General features: G+C 41.3%; 2 protein-coding genes across 3 annotated transcripts in view; both read left to right on the forward strand.

Moving 5' to 3' along the window:
- Positions 1–1539: 1539 nt before the first annotated feature.
- Positions 1540–3034, forward strand: LOC134319800 (pancreatic secretory granule membrane major glycoprotein GP2-like). The gene is made up of 3 exons (XM_063001050.1): positions 1540–1642; positions 2137–2299; positions 2668–3034. The coding sequence occupies exons 1-3, from the start codon at positions 1590–1592 to the stop codon at positions 2740–2742; spliced, it is 291 nt and encodes a 96-aa protein (XP_062857120.1). The 5' UTR covers positions 1540–1589; the 3' UTR covers positions 2743–3034.
- Positions 3035–6684: 3650 nt separating this feature from the next.
- Positions 6685–16806, forward strand: part of LOC134320190 (pleckstrin homology domain-containing family G member 3) — a 28962-nt gene continuing 18840 nt past the window's right edge. For both annotated transcript variants that reach the window (XM_063001510.1, XM_063001511.1), the window contains exons 1-4: positions 6685–6768; positions 13259–13444; positions 14506–14606; positions 16623–16692. In XM_063001510.1, coding sequence (XP_062857580.1) covers positions 13346–13444; positions 14506–14606; positions 16623–16692 — 270 coding nt within the window. In that variant the 5' untranslated portion in view covers positions 6685–6768; positions 13259–13345. The remainder of the gene's footprint in view (positions 6769–13258; positions 13445–14505; positions 14607–16622; positions 16693–16806) is intronic.

Below are 16806 nucleotides of genomic sequence, written 5' to 3' on the forward strand. Positions count from 1 at the left end.
AAGCGGGACGGCTGAAGCTCGAATGTGAGGGAGCATTGTAGGAGGAAGCCTCGACATTTCTTCGCCTCCCCTGAAAAACGCTCGGGGGGCGGAATGGGGGTTTCAACTCCTACTGGAACCGCTGCGGGGGCGGGAGGATGGTTGGGGGAACCCGAACCGGCACCCAGAGATGGCAGCAGCTGGGCAATTTCAGTTACCCGCTGAGCCAGCTCTGAAAGCGCCAGCTCGTGTCGACCTAAAGCAACCCCCTGGTGACGAAGCACGTCAATCACAGGGGGAGTCTCCGCTGGGTCCATAACTGGTCGCACCTTTCTGTAATGAATGAAGGCGTAGGACCCAAAGATGCGGAGCAAAAAATGATATTTATTAACAATAAATATATATATACAGATGAACAAAGGAAAGGAGTTAAACAAAAACAATTCGGGAAATCCCGAACGACGCCTTTCTCGTCACTGGCAACTGAAAAGGAAACACAAAAACAGAAAATAGAAAAGCAGCCAACGCGAGGCGCGAACCCGGGTCGCTCACTCGCGGCAATTATAATCACCCCGCTACGCTACGGCGTTGCTGAGGTTACACACTCGCCTTCTGAATATGAGGCTGAAATGAGAGAACGGATCTCAGTAAATAATCCGTAGAAAGGGGCAAAACTTGTAAAGATAATTGTGAGGGGAATAATGGATCGGTTGTGTCACCAGTTTAAAAGACTGGGAAGAAACCGATGACTGAGTTTGGAAAAAGGGTTCAGGCGAGTGGATTCGAACCGGGGATTCACGCATGGAGGAGCGGCGACTTACCGCTCAACCAAACAGCAGTGAATAACCCTGACAAAAGTTCACGCCTTTAAAGGACTGCGGAAGGTGGCAATTAGCCTGATGCTAACCCGCTGCTAGCTTTGCAAGCGGGGACCATATGTGGCAACGCCAAAACAACCACAGCTCGAGGGCTGTAAGGAATCGCACCAGCTCTCCCTATTAAATGAAACAAAGACCCTAAGTTACCTCAGTCTTACGACTTACACACCCAACCGCGCTACCAGGCGCCTGGGGATACCAAACTAGCCCTGCAAAAGGAATGGCTGCAGCAGTGCAGCCAGTCGAAAACAAAGAACAAAGGTGCGACGCCTGCAGACTGGCGACGCCCCCTTAAGTAGGAAGCTGACAGCTGCAGGTCGTTGCCCTAATCAGCTGGCCTCCTATTTGAGGCCACGCTGCTCTTTGTTCTGTAACGCCTGCAACGCTGTGAATTGGTGGTACGTTCGCCAGACGTTGCAGGCACCCTAACAGGTACGGATGTTTATTAAACCCACCTCACTGTTCTGAGATTTGATGATTTATTCTCATTGGTCAATACCAACCTGTTATATTTTGACTGTAATTTTTGTTGTCCACAGAGTAATCAGCAAGGAATTACCTTCAGCTGATTGCACGTACCAGGTCTTAATGCAGGCGTACACCAGTAATGCTTACACCACACCTTACAGTGGTTCAGTGACACTTAACATGAACCAGAAGATCTTCATAGATGTAAAGTTGGACGTATTCGACAGTTCAAGGTTCTCCCTCGTGCTGGACAGTTGCTGGGCCATGCCCACTAATAACATCAATGACACCGTCCGCTGGAACCTCATCACTAACGAGTAAGATCAGAGGTTATCCGCATCAGATCTCAGGGAGGTGCTTTACTGAACCCTCTCTCTGTTTCACTGTAAAAACTGTAGTGTTGCTACTTTGACCAGCAGAGGGAGCTCAGAGGTGCAGATGATTGATGTGTCAGTTTCTCTTGATTGACAATCACCTGCTGTCACCTCATAAGCGATATTTTGCTTCAGGTGGAAGATTTTCTTTAAATTATGGCTTCTCTCTCGCACTTGCCAGCTCCTTAGTTTTTTTTAAACCACGACACCAGATGAGATTCCAGACAGTACACTGGCATTGCGCACCAGCAGAAAACCAGACAAACCAGACCACAGTTTCTGAAAGTTTAATCAGCAACATGAAAGTGTGACAAATGTTATATTTACATCAGGGTGGCTCTGGTTACCCATGGTCACCTCTTGTCTGCCCCCCTGGGTGTTCTGTTCTCTCTCTCTGTTTCCCTCCACAACTCATAAATTCTTCTGTTTCCTGCTAGATGCCCTGACCCGATGGACAGTACTGTGACCGTACTGCAGAATGGCGTCTCCGCATCCGGCCGTTTCTCCTTCAACATGTTCACCTTCACTGGCTTCCCAAACAACATCCACCTGCACTGTCAGGTTCACCTGTGCCTGCTGGAGGGGAACAACTGTGCCTTGGTAAGTACATCTCTCCTTCTTATCATTCACTGATCAGTTCTACAGCAGAGCAGCTGGGATGAAGTGATGGATCAGGGGGATGGAATGACAACCAGCATCAGACCAATAGTGATTCAGATCAGAAAGTAAAAGAATAAATGAGTGAATGACAGTAGGATGGATATTTAGGGTTATCAGAGGTGAATTAATGAATGAATGTAAAAGACAATGCTTTCAGGACGTCAGAAGTAAATAAATGTAAATAATGTTTAGGGTCTTCAGGAGTAAAGGAGTGAATTAATAAATGTAAAGGATAATTTATACAGAACTTTGATTTAATCCTCTCACTTCTCCTCCTAACCAAACTCTTCTGTTTTTTATTCTCTCAGTCATGTGCAGCTGGAAGGAGGCGCCGTCGAACCAAGAACTTCCATGACACTGCTGCCATCACCATGAGCTTCTGATCAACTCCTGAGGAAAAGTGGATCTGGTGTCATTGGGCTACTGTTAGATTGTTCTGGGTTTCTGTCTTTAATTTAACTTCCTAAATGAATAATAAGTTATATCTTTCTGATTGTTGATTTTCTGATCTGCAAAATATAATCATGGAATGAAATTGTGGAATAATGGAACAATAATGAAAATTGTAATGATGAAATGTTTCTGTGATATAAATGTGATTACTGTGATTGTACCTTCCTGAACTTCCTTTATTCTGATTCATTATTACTGAAATAAAATCTTTCTTAAGCATTACACACTGTTCACTGTTTACACACATTTATAATCTTTATTATCTGCTTCAGCCTGGTCAGGTGGTTAATACTTAAGCATCTACATTTACTAATCACATTCAGAAAACACTCACCACTGATGGTCAAGTTCTGGGTGAAGCATAAAATGACCTCACAGTCGTAGTGTCCGAGTATTATTCAGAACAGTTACTACCTGGTGGGAAGAATGTGCAGTAGGTCTGTGATTACCATCATGTTCCTCGAGCCTCTGCAGTAGCCCCATCTTCAGAGACGTGCAGATGGAACGGCAAGGCTCAGGACAGGAGCTGAACAAAGAGCACTCCTCAGTTATTAGAATGATAGTGTCATGATATCAGTGCATGTGAGGTTGCTGTAGTCTGTAAGTGATGATGCATTTACCGTGGTGAGAGCAGTCAGGTATCCATGATCTGCAGAAGTTGATTAACACCAGAAAACTCAGCATGGCCTCGGGAACGGTGGGAGAGGGAATGTCATGAATGACGGCCCTTCTGCTGGCGAGCAAATGTTGTTCATCTGCAGATAAGATAAACCCCAGATAAAACACATTAGGGAGGCACCACTGCAATCTGATCAGAGGAACTTTTAATCCACAGTCAGTGTGCAGTTTTACACACTTTATTCTGCTGAAGGTAGATCACCTGTGTATGTCGACAAAACCAACCATGGCCAACAAACCATGCATACCTTACTACAGTAACAAAAACTGCAGTATCAATAAAACCCTGTGGCATACATGTAGAGTAGTATAGTGTAGTATAGTAGTTAGGGATGTAACGATGCGCCACAAGACAGTTAAAAATTGGTGCAGATGTGCCACGATTTGAATCAGTTATTCATTTAAGATGAATCAATATTCCCTTTAAACAGCAGAGGGCGCTGGCGCTATATTTTATTTTACACAAACAGTGAAACCAGCATTTGTTTTGCATAGTTTGCATTTACCTCAGAAATAAAAGGACATTCATTATTTAGATAAATAAAAGATGAACACAAATACAGGATTTTATTTATTTTATTTTATTTTAAAGAGAAATAATAAAAGGAAACTTTGTCATAATTTGTCTTCAATTTCATTCGCATCGTGGGTAGAGTGTATCGTTACATCCCTAACAGTAGTATGTTGACTACATTGAAAGGTGAAAGCAAATATTGGCTGAGTGACTGATGGACAGGGACATAAATGATGTAATGTATAGTAGGTATACATGTCTGGTATACTGAGGAAACATTAGGTGCTACAGGAGTAGTTGGTATTTAACCAGATCATCAATTTTGTGTAAAACGCCACTTTTCTCTACCAGATTTGTGCACAGAATAAATAGGTGTATTACAGCTTGAATTATCTAAAAAGGTCACAATTATACCCATGAGCACACCTACACATCCAATTTCTAATAGTACAATCTCATTGCTGCTTAGTGTTGGTAAGACAGACATTGTAATCTAAAAATCATGCAGTTGCCTGTACACCACAGGTAGGGACTCTAACGTATTCTATTTCTTGTACTTGTGCTATGATAGGGGATTCAGACCTTATCCACAAAATACTTTGAGACCCTGGGTCTGTCTCAAAATCTAGTCAGTTGCCTTGCTGCCCACTGCCTGCCTAGGTAGCTACCCGAGTAGAGAGAATTCTAGTTGACATTAAACATTAAACGTGGGTCACATGACGCAGTTTTAGCTTACATTTACATTTTCTTACATTTTATATTTACTTATCTTTTATTATTATTATTATTATTATTATTATTACTATTATTATCATTATCATTATCATTATCATTATTAATATAATTACTATTATTATTATTAGTAGTAGTATGATTATTATTATTATTATTATTATCATTATTATTATTATTATTATTATTATTATTACTACTACTATTATTATTATTATTATTATTATTATTATTACTACTACTACTATTATTATTATTATTATTATTATCATTATCATTATCATTATCATTATCATTATCATTATTATTATCATTATTAATATTATTATTATTACTATTATTATCATTATTATTATTATTATCATCATTATTATTATTATTATATTATTATTATTATTATATTATTATTATTACTACTACTACTATTATTATCATTATCATTATCATTATCATTATCATTATTAATATGATTACTATTATTATTATTATTATTATTATTATTATTATTAGAATGTTTCCAGAATGTTTCATTACTTCACTGTATAAAGAGTGTGGTATTCTCCTCCCTCAGACCTCCTGATTTCTCCACAAACATGCAGACGGTAGATTAGGGGCTCTGAGTGACCCTAGGGTGTAAATAAATTAAGTGAATGTGTGATAGAACCCCACCCTGTCCTGGATCTACCTCTGCCTTGTGTTGTCCCGCTGTTGAACAGGTTTTAAAAAGCGAGATTCCTTCTTTTAACACTGGGTGTCAGTATCACATCAACCCACCACATCAGTCCAACACCTCCTTTAAGGGACTAAATCAAACTCACACTCAGAGGAAGCTTTTATAAAAATAACAACAAGAAAGAACAAATATATACAAATTAGTTACAGATGCAAAATGAATAAATAAAAATAACATTAAAACAGTAACATTAACAGTAATGAGGTAATAATAAGAATAAACAGTCATAAACAGTTCAGGACGGTACGTTACATTAGTGATTCTGAGCTATTGTGTACACATGGCAGCTCCTACAAAACTAAAAAATAGTTACTAACAAATACTTTATACTAAATATAAGGTTGGTAGTATTTATTATATACTGTATAATAATATAATATACTCTACAGTATTGGCATGTACATTATGCAGTATAGTACAATATAAGGATGGTAGTATTTATTATGCTGTATAGTAATATTATACTGTATAATAATATGATATACTGTATATGATATATTCTATAGTATTGGCATGTACACTATGCAGTATAGTAGAATATAAGGATGGTAGTATGTATTATATACTGTATAATAATATGATATATTCTATAGTATTGGCATGTACACTATGCAGTATAGTAGAATATAAGGATGGTAGTATGTATTATATACTGTATAATAATATGATATATTCTATAGTATTGGCATGTACACTATGCAGTATAGTAGAATATAAGGATGGTAGTATGTATTATATACTGTATAATAATATGATGTATTCTATAGTATTGGCATGTACACTATGCAGTATAGTAGAATATAAGGATGGTAGTATGTATTATATACTGTATAATAATATGATATATTCTATAGTATTGGCATGTACACTATGCAGTATAGTAGAATATAAGGATGGTAGTATGTATTATATACTGTATAATAATATGATATATTCTATAGTATTGGCATGTACACTATGCAGTATAGTAGAATATAAGGATGGTAGTATGTATTATATACTGTATAATAATATGATGTATTCTATAGTATTGGCATGTACAGTACATTACGCGTTAAGGTAGAATGGTGTGTTGAAGCCCCGCCCGCGCATGCGCTCTGCAGGATTTTCGAATAAAGCGGTGAGAGGAAGCACAGCTGATTTGGGAGTGTGTGGAGTTGTGTGTGTGTGAGTGAGTGTGTAAAGTTGTGTAAGTGTAGAAATGATCGGAAACTTCTATAATTTATATCAGATTAATGCTATTAGGAGAGCTGGTGGGATATAAAGCGCTGTTAGACTGAAGCGGATTATCTATACACGGTGAGTAACACCACTGTACTGTGTGTGTGTGTGTGTGTGTGTGTGTGTGTGTGTGTGTGAGAGAGAAATCTCAGTAATCGTGTATCAGTGTGCGTCTGTGTGTTACAGTAGGTGTTTATTAGACAGGGTGTGTGTGTGTGTGTGTGTGTGTAGTTGAAGTATGTGCGTAGGAGAAAAGTGTGTGTGTGTGTGTGTGTGATTGCATGAGGTGTGTTATTGTATAATAGTTTTACTTGCATGTAAAGTATGTTGACGTGTGGAATGTGTGCGTGTGTGTAAGAATGTTGACTTGTATGTGTAACAGCAGTGTGTGTTTGTGTGTGTAACAGCAGTGTGTGTTTGTGTATGAGTGTAACAGCAGTGTGTGTTTGTGTGTGTAACAGCAGTGTGTGTTTGTGTATGAGTGTAACAGCAGTGTGTGTTTGTGTGTGTAACAGCAGTGTGTGTTTGTGTATGAGTGTAACAGCAGTGTGTGTTTGTGTGTGTAACAGCAGTGTGTGTTTGTGTATGAGTGTAACAGCAGTGTGTGTTTGTGTGTGTAACAGCAGTGTGTGTTTGTGTGTGTAACAGCAGTGTGTGTTTGTGTGTGTAACAGCAGTGTGTGTTTGTGTATGAGTGTAACAGCAGTGTGTGTTTGTGTGTGTAACTGCAGTGTGTGTTTGTGTATGAGTGTAACAGCAGTGTGTGTTTGTGTGTGTAACAGCAGTGTGTGTTTGTGTGTGTAACAGCAGTGTGTGTTTGTGTGTGTAACAGCAGTGTGTGTTTGTGTATGAGTGTAACAGCAGTGTGTGTTTGTGTGTGTAACAGCAGTGTGTGTTTGTGTGTGTAACAGCAGTGTGTGTTTGTGTGTGTAACAGCAGTGTGTGTTTGTGTATGAGTGTAACAGCAGTGTGTGTTTGTGTGTGTAACTGCAGTGTGTGTTTGTGTGTGTAACAGCAGTGTGTGTTTGTGTATGAGTGTAACAGCAGTGTGTGTTTGTGTGTGTAACTGCAGTGTGTGTTTGTGTATGAGTGTAACAGCAGTGTGTGTTTGTGTGTAACTGCAGTGTGTGTTTGTGTGTGTAACTGCAGTGTGTGTTTGTGTGTGTAACAGCAGTGTGTGTTTGTGTATGAGTGTAACAGCAGTGTGTGTTTGTGTGTGTAACAGCAGTGTGTGTTTGTGTGTGTAACAACAGTGTGTGTTTGTGTATGAGTGTAACAGCAGTGTGTGTTTGTGTGTGTAACTGCAGTGTGTGTTTGTGTGTGTAACAGCAGTGTGTGTTTGTGTATGAGTGTAACAGCAGTGTGTGTTTGTGTGTGTAACTGCAGTGTGTGTTTGTGTATGAGTGTAATAGCAGTGTGTGTTTGTGTGTGTAACTGCAGTGTGTGTTTGTGTATGAGTGTAACAGCAGTGTGTGTTTGTGTGTAACTGCAGTGTGTGTTTGTGTGTGTAACTGCAGTGTGTGTTTGTGTGTGTAACCGCAGTGTGTGTCTGTGTATGAGTGTAACAGCAGTGTGTGTTTGTGTGTGTAACAGCAGTGTGTGTTTGTGTGTGTAACAGCAGTGTGTGTAACAGCAGTGTGTGTTTGTGTGTGTAACAGCAGTGTGTTTGTGTGTGTAACAGCAGTGTGTGTAACAGCAGTGTGTGTTTGTGTGTGTAACAGCAGTGTGTGTAACAGCAGTGTGTTTGTGTGTGTAACAGCAGTGTGTGTTTGTGTGTGTAACAGCAGTGTGTTTGTGTATGTAACAGCAGTGTGTGTGTGTGTGTGTGTGTACCAGCAGTGTGTAACAGCAGTGTGTGTTTGAGTCTGTAACAGCAGTGTATGAGTTTGTGTAACAGCAGTGTGTGTTAATAAGAGTGTTATATGTACGTAACAGCAGTGTGTGTTTGTGTGTGTGTACCAGCAGTGTGTGTTTGAGTCTGTAACAGCAGTGTATGAGTTTGTGTAACAGCAGTGTGTGTTAATAAGAGTGTTATATGTACGTAACAGCAGTGTGTGTTTGTGTGTGTGACTGGAGTGTGTGTGTGTAACAGCTCTGTATTAAGTGTGTGACAGTAGTTTGTATGAGTCTGTAACAGCAGTGTGTGTTTGTGTGTGTAACTGCAGTGTGTGTTTGTGTGTGTAACACCAGTGTGTGTCTGTGTATGCATGTAACAGCAGTGTGTGTAACAGCAGTGTGTGTTTGTGTATGAGTGTAACAGCAGTGTGTGTCTGTGTGTGTAACAGCAGTGTGTGTTAATAAGAGTGTTATGTATGTAACAGCAGTGTGTGTTTGTGTGTGTGTGTAACAGCAGTGTGTGAATGAGTGTAACAGCAGTGTATGAGTTTGTGTAACAGCAGTGTGTGTTAATAAGAGTGTTATATGTATGTAACAGCAGTGTGTGTTTGTGTGTGTAACAGCAGTGGGTGTTTGTGTGTGTGTACCAGCAGTGTGTGTTTGTGTGTGTAACTGGAGTGTGTGTTTGTGTGTGTAACAGCAGTTTGTGTGTGTAACAGCAGTGGGTGTTTGTGTGTGTGTACCAGCAGTGTGTGTTTGTGTGTGTAACTGGAGTGTGTGTTTGTGTGTGTAACAGCAGTGGGTGTTTGTGTGTGTGTACCAGCAGTGTGTGTTTGTGTGTGTAACTGGAGTGTGTGTTTGTGTGTGTAACAGCAGTGTGTGTTTGTGTGTGTAACAGCAGTGTGTGTTTGTGTGTAACTGGAGTGTGTGTTTGTGTGTGTAACAGCAGTGTGTGTTTGTGTGTGTGACTGGAGTGTGTGTGTGTAACAGCTCTGTATTAAGTGTGTGACAGTAGTTTGTATGAGTCTGTAACAGCAGTGTGTGTTATTAAGAGTGTTTTATGAATGTAACAGCAGTGTGTGTGTGTGTGTGTGTGTGTGTGTAACAGCAGTGTGTGTTATTAAGAGTGTTTTATGAATGTAACAGCAGTGTGTGTGTGTGTGTGTGTGTGTGTGTAACAGCAGTGTGTGTTATTAAGAGTGTTTTATGAATGTAACAGCAGTGTGTGTGTGTGTGTGTGTGTGTAACAGCAGTGTGTGTGTGTGTGTGTGTGTGTGTGTGTGTGTGTGTAACAGCAGTGTGTGTTATTAAGAGTGTTTTATGAATGTAACAGCAGTGTGTGTGTGTGTGTGTGTGTGTGTGTGTGTAACAGCAGTGTGTGTTATTAAGAGTGTTTTATGAATGTAACAGCAGTGTGTGTGTGTGTGTGTGTGTGTGTGTGTGTGTAACAGCAGTGTGTGTTATTAAGAGTGTTTTATGAATGTAACAGCAGTGTGTGTGTGTGTGTGTGTGTGTGTGTGTGTAACAGCAGTGTGTGTTATTAAGAGTGTTTTATGAATGTAACAGCAGTGTGTGTGTGTGTGTGTGTGTAACAGCAGTGTGTGTTATTAAGAGTGTTTTATGAATGTAACAGCAGTGTGTGTGTGTGTGTGTGTGTGTGTGTAACAGCAGTGTGTGTGTGTGTGTGTGTGTGTGTGTGTGTGTGTAACAGCAGTGTGTGTTATTAAGAGTGTTTTATGAATGTAACAGCAGTGTGTGTGTGTGTGTGTGTGTGTGTGTGTGTGTAACAGCAGTGTGTGTTATTAAGAGTGTTTTATGAATGTAACAGCAGTGTGTGTGTGTGTGTGTGTGTGTGTGTGTAACAGCAGTGTTCCGTGTTCGGTTCCGTGTTCGGTTCTGTGTTTGGTTCCGTGTTCTGTTAACACCACCATCGTTCTGTTCGTAACATGCAGAAGAGCGAGAACATGATGTAGGCCTCTGTACTCAAATGCCTCAAACTCAGAACGCCTGACAATCTGTAATCCACTCACACCAACATCACTTCTGACATCGTTTCTGTGGAAACTAAAAACCCCGGCATGAGCACACCAGCCCAGTAGGAGGCAAAACCTCCACGGTGCTGTTAGCCTGTCGGGCATCAGCATACAGACCTGGTTAGATACATGTTTTATTCATTTATTTCTGTGGTTTGCTGGAAGCTTAATGCTGCCAAATTACCACTGTTGGGCCCTTGAGCAAGGCCCTCAATCCTAAATTGCTTAAATTGCAATGGAGCGTCCGCTAATGCCTCAAATATAAACTGAACTGTACAATATATCAGCCAGTAGGTGGATTGTATAACAGCAGCGGACAGTGTGTGTGTGTGTGTGTGTGTGTGTGTGTGTGTGCTTGGGTGTTCCAAATTGCACTTGGTTATATACTGCCACCCGACAATCACATCTTATTAACATGCTGAATAGTGATGATAAATTTGTGCGGGAAATGGCGAGAGCGTCACTATTTTTGGACTTTAGACGACGAAAAATCCCACTAGCATCGTCTGGTGAGGATAATTTCTTAGGATTTAGAAGAAAGGATAATGGGAAATTGGATGTACAGGCTCAGGGATTTGGCGATTCATCTGATTGGCCAGATCTGAATGATCTATGTAGGAGAACGAATACAGAATTAAAATGGACAACATTAAGTCAGGAATCTATAAATGTTTCGGAAGTGGTGGTGAGGGATCCGTCAGTTGTTGTTGAGGCTTGTGTTGACGTTGACGGAACATCCTACCAACTGCAGTGTAAAACATCAAGAAAAATGCTGCTGGAGGCTCAAAGAGCAAAGCAGCAGCAATATTGGTCTAGTCTGAAGCTTCAGGGAAAGTTAACCAAACTGGCATCTGCTGATCATTCAGTATCACACACAATATTTAGAAATGCTGTAATCGGTGAGGAGGTTCTGATCTTCTGTGTGAAAGCACGCTTACAGATTCTGCCAACTAAATATAACCTCTCACTGTGGTACCCATCCATTCATTTACCTTTCTGTCTGCTGCACGGCTCCACTCAGCAGCTGGAGTCTGTAGCACACATTCTGAATGGTTGTAGTTCTCTTAAAGGTCTGTACACTGCACGACATGATAGACTCGTGGACCTGATAACAGCTCAGCTTCCATATGTAAAGAATCAATTAATCTTTAAGCACTCTATAATTAGACCTGAGTGGTTTAATGCGACGTCTGGGACCTTTTTAGGAATCTCCAATAAACCAGATATTGTTTGTATTTCCCAGAATCAGAAGAGGGTGGTACTGTATGAAATTTCATGTGCATTTGATTTGTATCTGGAGGAGTCTTATACTTCAAAAATGATAAAGTACCAAACACTAGTTAATATCATCGAAAATTTAGGATTTAGATGTCAACTGATAGTCCTGGTGTTTGGAAGTGTTGGACATGTGCACAGACTTGCAGTGTGTGGTCTTGGTCTTGGGGGGTTTAGTAGAGCGAAAGTAAAACAGGAGGTGAAATATTGCTCTATCTCAGCAATTATTGGAAGTTTGCATATTTGGAAAAGGCGTCGTTTTCTTTATCCTTAAACTTGGGGATGTTATTGAGAAATGAACTGTAGCCATGTTGGATGTTTTTTAGAAATATTTTGTTTCCTGTTGATGTTATATATTGTATATGGAAACAAATAAAGTATAAAATGTGTGTGTGTGTGAATGAGTCTGTCTGGACCCACTGTGAGCTTGATCAGGATGAAGCCGGTGTGTGTGTGTGTGTGTGTGTGTGTGTGTGTGTGTGTGCTAGTGATGAGAAGGTTGTGAGTGTGTACTCCAACACTGACAGAACCAGTTCCTACTGCACACACACACTCATTATCACATTACCATCAGCTGTGTGTGTGTGTGTGTGTGTGGAGTGTAGAACTGGATTAGCAGGATGGATTAGCTCTAGATATTTTTGTCCTCTTCTTTCTGATTCACTCAGTGAATCATTTTCTCGATGCTTTTATTTCATTTTTATTTAAACTGACTTACAATAAATACAAATAAGGATCGAGGGCCTTGTTCAGGGGCCCAATAGTGACAACTCAAAACATTTCAATGCATTTTAACTTCATCTGATCAAAGTGGTGAATCTACGAGTCACTAAAGTGAGTCGTTATGATTCAGTAAAGTGAGTCGTTATGATTCAGTAAGAAGCCCCCATAATAATTTAATGTTTAGTGGAATTGTCAGGACTGTTTAGGGCTCAACACTGAGGGCCCAACACTGAGGGCCCAACACTGAGGGCCCAACCTTTAGTCCACTCACAGTGGATCTCTACGGGTCCAGTGCAGCAGGATGCTTCACAGTAAATGTTACGTCTCTGATGGACATCCAACGCTGACCTTTACCACACACACACACATACACACAAATACACACACTCTCTCACACACACACACTCTCTCACACACACACTCACACACACACACTATTCAAAGCATTCGAAGTTTAGAGACTGGGGGGGGGGGGGGGGGGGGGGGCTGGGCAGAGTACCTGGAGGAGACCTCCCACTAATATAATAATAATAATGACAATGATATAATAATAATGATGATGATAATGGCTGGTGCTTTGGGCTCATTGTTAATTCTCTCAGGGGCGGGGCTTCACCTGTACCTTTGCAGCGTGACCCGCCCATTACAGGAGGCACTGAGATTCACCTGCTCTCTGTTCTTCCTCTCTGTGTTCTGTTTCAGCACTACAGCACCTCCTACAGGACAGGGGCTGAAATCCAGCGCTCCTCATTACTGACTGGGATTAGATCTTCACCCGTTCTCTTCACCATGGCTCCTAATCCTGAACTCTCCTACCTGGACCGAGTGGTGATGGAGATTATAGAGACGGAACGAACCTACGTTAGAGATCTGCGCAGCATCGTCGAGGTAATAAACACATCACACACACTCACACACACACACTCACACACTCACTCACACTCACACACACACACTCACACACACACACACACACACTCACTCACACTCACACACACTCACACACACACACACACACACACACACATTATATAGAAGTTGGGGCGTTTAGTAAAAGGCAGTAATAAGTAGAAATGTGTGGTTTAATTCTCTTTAATCTTTATTTGATTTCTAATGTTTCACTGATCAACTTCATAGAAACATGTTTAGAATTTGATGCTGTAACAGACTCCAAAAAAGTTGGGTCGGGGGCGTGTTCCCCTCGTGTTCCATCAGCGTTTCTCTGTGTGCACTAGAGTTGCATTTCTTGATGCAGCGGCGGCCTGTGTTACGTGATGATGGTTTACTAAAGCACTCCTATACTGTCTATATCACAGTATCATGATTCTGCTGAATCTGTTTATAATATCATGTACAGTAGATGGTGGAAGATCTAAATTATTTATAATTTTGCATTGAGTAATGTTCTTTCTTAACAAAGTTTGGAACACAGTGGTGAGCCACGCCCCATCATGGCTTGTACAGGCTGATCCTGATCCAGGTGGATCCTTTTATACCCGATCATGATTCCCTCACCTGATACCAACTCACCTGCTCACTGTGGAACCTTTCAAACATTCCATCAACGTTTCACTCTCATTCTGATCCTGTTACAGCATCAAATTCTAAACCTGCTTCTATTTACACTCTACAATGAAGTTGATCAGTTAGATATGGATGTTAAGGATAATAATAATAATAAGGATGTTAGATATGCAGCTGCCAGGAAAAAGACAAAGAGGAGATATATGGATGCAGTTAGAGAGGACATGGAAGTAGTTGGGGTGAGGAAAGAGGACGCAGTGGACAGAGTGAGATGGAGGAGGATGACTCGCTGTGGCGACCCCTGAAAAGGGAAAAGCTGAAAGAAGAAGAAGAATGAAGTTGATCAGTGAAAATGATTTTTAAACCATGTACATAATTTATCGTGTGTGTGTGTGTGTGTGTGTGTGTGTGTGTGTGTACTACAGGACTATCTCGCCCACATTATTGATGCTTCAGATTTATTGATCGGACCCGAGCAGGTTTGTTCTCTGTTTGGGAACATCGAGGATATCTACGAGTTTAACAGGTAAAATTCATCATGTTATGGACGGATGGCAGAAATAAATGCTGTAAAGTTCTCGTCCCATCACCACCGAGTCGATTGTGTTTGTATGTTAGTGGTGGTTTCACTCTGTAGCTCTCTGACCGATGCCCATTATGTCTGGTCTCTGGTGACCTGGTGGAACCCTAAGTAGATGTCAGGTGTTCCTTCGAACTTCTCAGTAGTTCTGCTGGTTCAGATAGTTTCTGATAAGATCAGACGTTGTGGATCACGAGCTGGATGTTGTGGATACTGATGAAGAATTTAAAGATCAGGATCTCAGACCATCATCCAGCTCGACGAAGTGCAGGAGTTTAGGTACCTCAGGTTGCCGGTTCAGGAGAGGAACGTGGCCTCCTCAGAGGAGATCCATTCCTGAAGTAAACAGCTCCCTCAAATGGTTCCTCTGGAGGAGGAGACCAAAATCCTCCAGTTCGAACCCTGATCTTACAGGTTGTTCTCTGTGGATCAGAAACTTGGAAGCCACTCAGGGTGGTTTAGAACAAACAGGCTTTCGATTTCTGACCACATCACCAACAAAATGATCCGAGGTGTACAGCAGGGACGTTTACAACACAGAAGGTCGAGATGTTTGCACTCGTGTGTTGAATGACGACCCAGCTGAAGATCTAAGGTACACCAGACCCATGAGAACCCCCCCAATAAAAAAATAAAAAAAACATGAGAAACCCTACAGGAAGTACAGGACAACCGAAGCAAACAGTAAACCTATTTCTTTACCCAAAAACAGACAATGTGATCAGAGAACCAATCAGTTCAAAAAGAACATTTCTCACCATCTACTGTACATGATATTATAAACAGATTCTTGATAGAATCATGATACTGTGATAAATATAGACAGTATAGGAGTGCTTTAGTAAACCCTCATCATGTAACACAGGCCACCGCTGCATCAGGAAATGCAACCTGAAACTCTGTTACACACAGAGGAACACTGGGGGGAACACGCCCCCGTCCCAACTTTTTTGGAGTCTGTTACAGATGAAGAATTTAAAGATCAGGATCACAGGAGAAGGAGAAGAACGTGGCAGAACAAGCAGAAAAGTCACAGTGGAAAAAAACAAACAATAAGAAACCTTACAGCAGGACTAAAACAGCTCTGAGAGAACAGAAGCAAACGGTAACCCAATTTCTTTACAGAGAACTGAAGTGTGACCTCGTGAGACCATCACGGTGGGATCATGGTGCACCGTAACGCCCGATAAGCCCGATGCGCCTGATGTGCTGACCTGTGTTGATTGTGTTGTGTTGGTGGTGGTTTAGATGGTCCAGTGTGGAGCTTCTCAGTTCCTGGGTGGAGAACAGTAAGTGTGAGAACAGCACGACCGGGTGTGGATTGATCTGCTGTGTGGAGTGGGTTTGGTGTGATCAGTGTGGGTTTGAATAAAAGTACCAGTTACTCGTTATCAAGACTAAATTCAGTAGGAATGATCTAAAAACAATTATAGGTGCGCCTCTCGCCCAGTGCCAAGAGCTAGTGCACCCCCCAACCCTAACACCCCCCCCCCCCCCCCCCCCCCGATGGCTGGACTGTTTCAGATCTCATATAAAAAATACTTATATAAATAATATAAATATGCTGTTGGATTAAATGCTGGATGCCGTGTGTCGTGTCCTAAATCACTTAATACTCCACTAACAGCATGAACACACTTCATTTACAATTCCACATGCTGTGTGTGTGTGTGTGTGTGTGTGTGTGTGTGTATGCACACGTGTGTGTGTGTTTGATGGGTGTGTGTGTTGAAGCTTAATTGTTTAATTGTTATGATTTTATTGGATGTATTTGAGTGCAGTTGTAGCCTAGTGGTTCAGGTGCCAGGTTGCCACTGTTGGGCCCCTGAGCAAGGCCCTTAACCCATAGTGGTGTAGACTGAATCCTGTCACAGTACTGTAAGTCACTCTGGATAAAACTCATCTGTTAATGAAGTGATGATGGTGATGATGATGATGATGGTGATGATGTGATTATTGTAGTGAGCTGCTGCAGGACCTGGATCAGTGTCAGAACGATCCCGTCTCCATCGCCCGCTGCTTCGTACTCAGGGTGAGTTCTATCATCTACACCCACACACACTGAACCCAGTGGAATCGAACCCTGAGCTACACACTGCAGCCCGTCTGGATCCAGAAGCTTCTCGGGAGCTTCACTCCGGGTTCC

The sequence above is a fragment of the Trichomycterus rosablanca genome, chromosome 9 (assembly GCF_030014385.1).
Source record: "Trichomycterus rosablanca isolate fTriRos1 chromosome 9, fTriRos1.hap1, whole genome shotgun sequence".
Taxonomy (NCBI): Eukaryota; Metazoa; Chordata; class Actinopteri; order Siluriformes; family Trichomycteridae; genus Trichomycterus; species Trichomycterus rosablanca.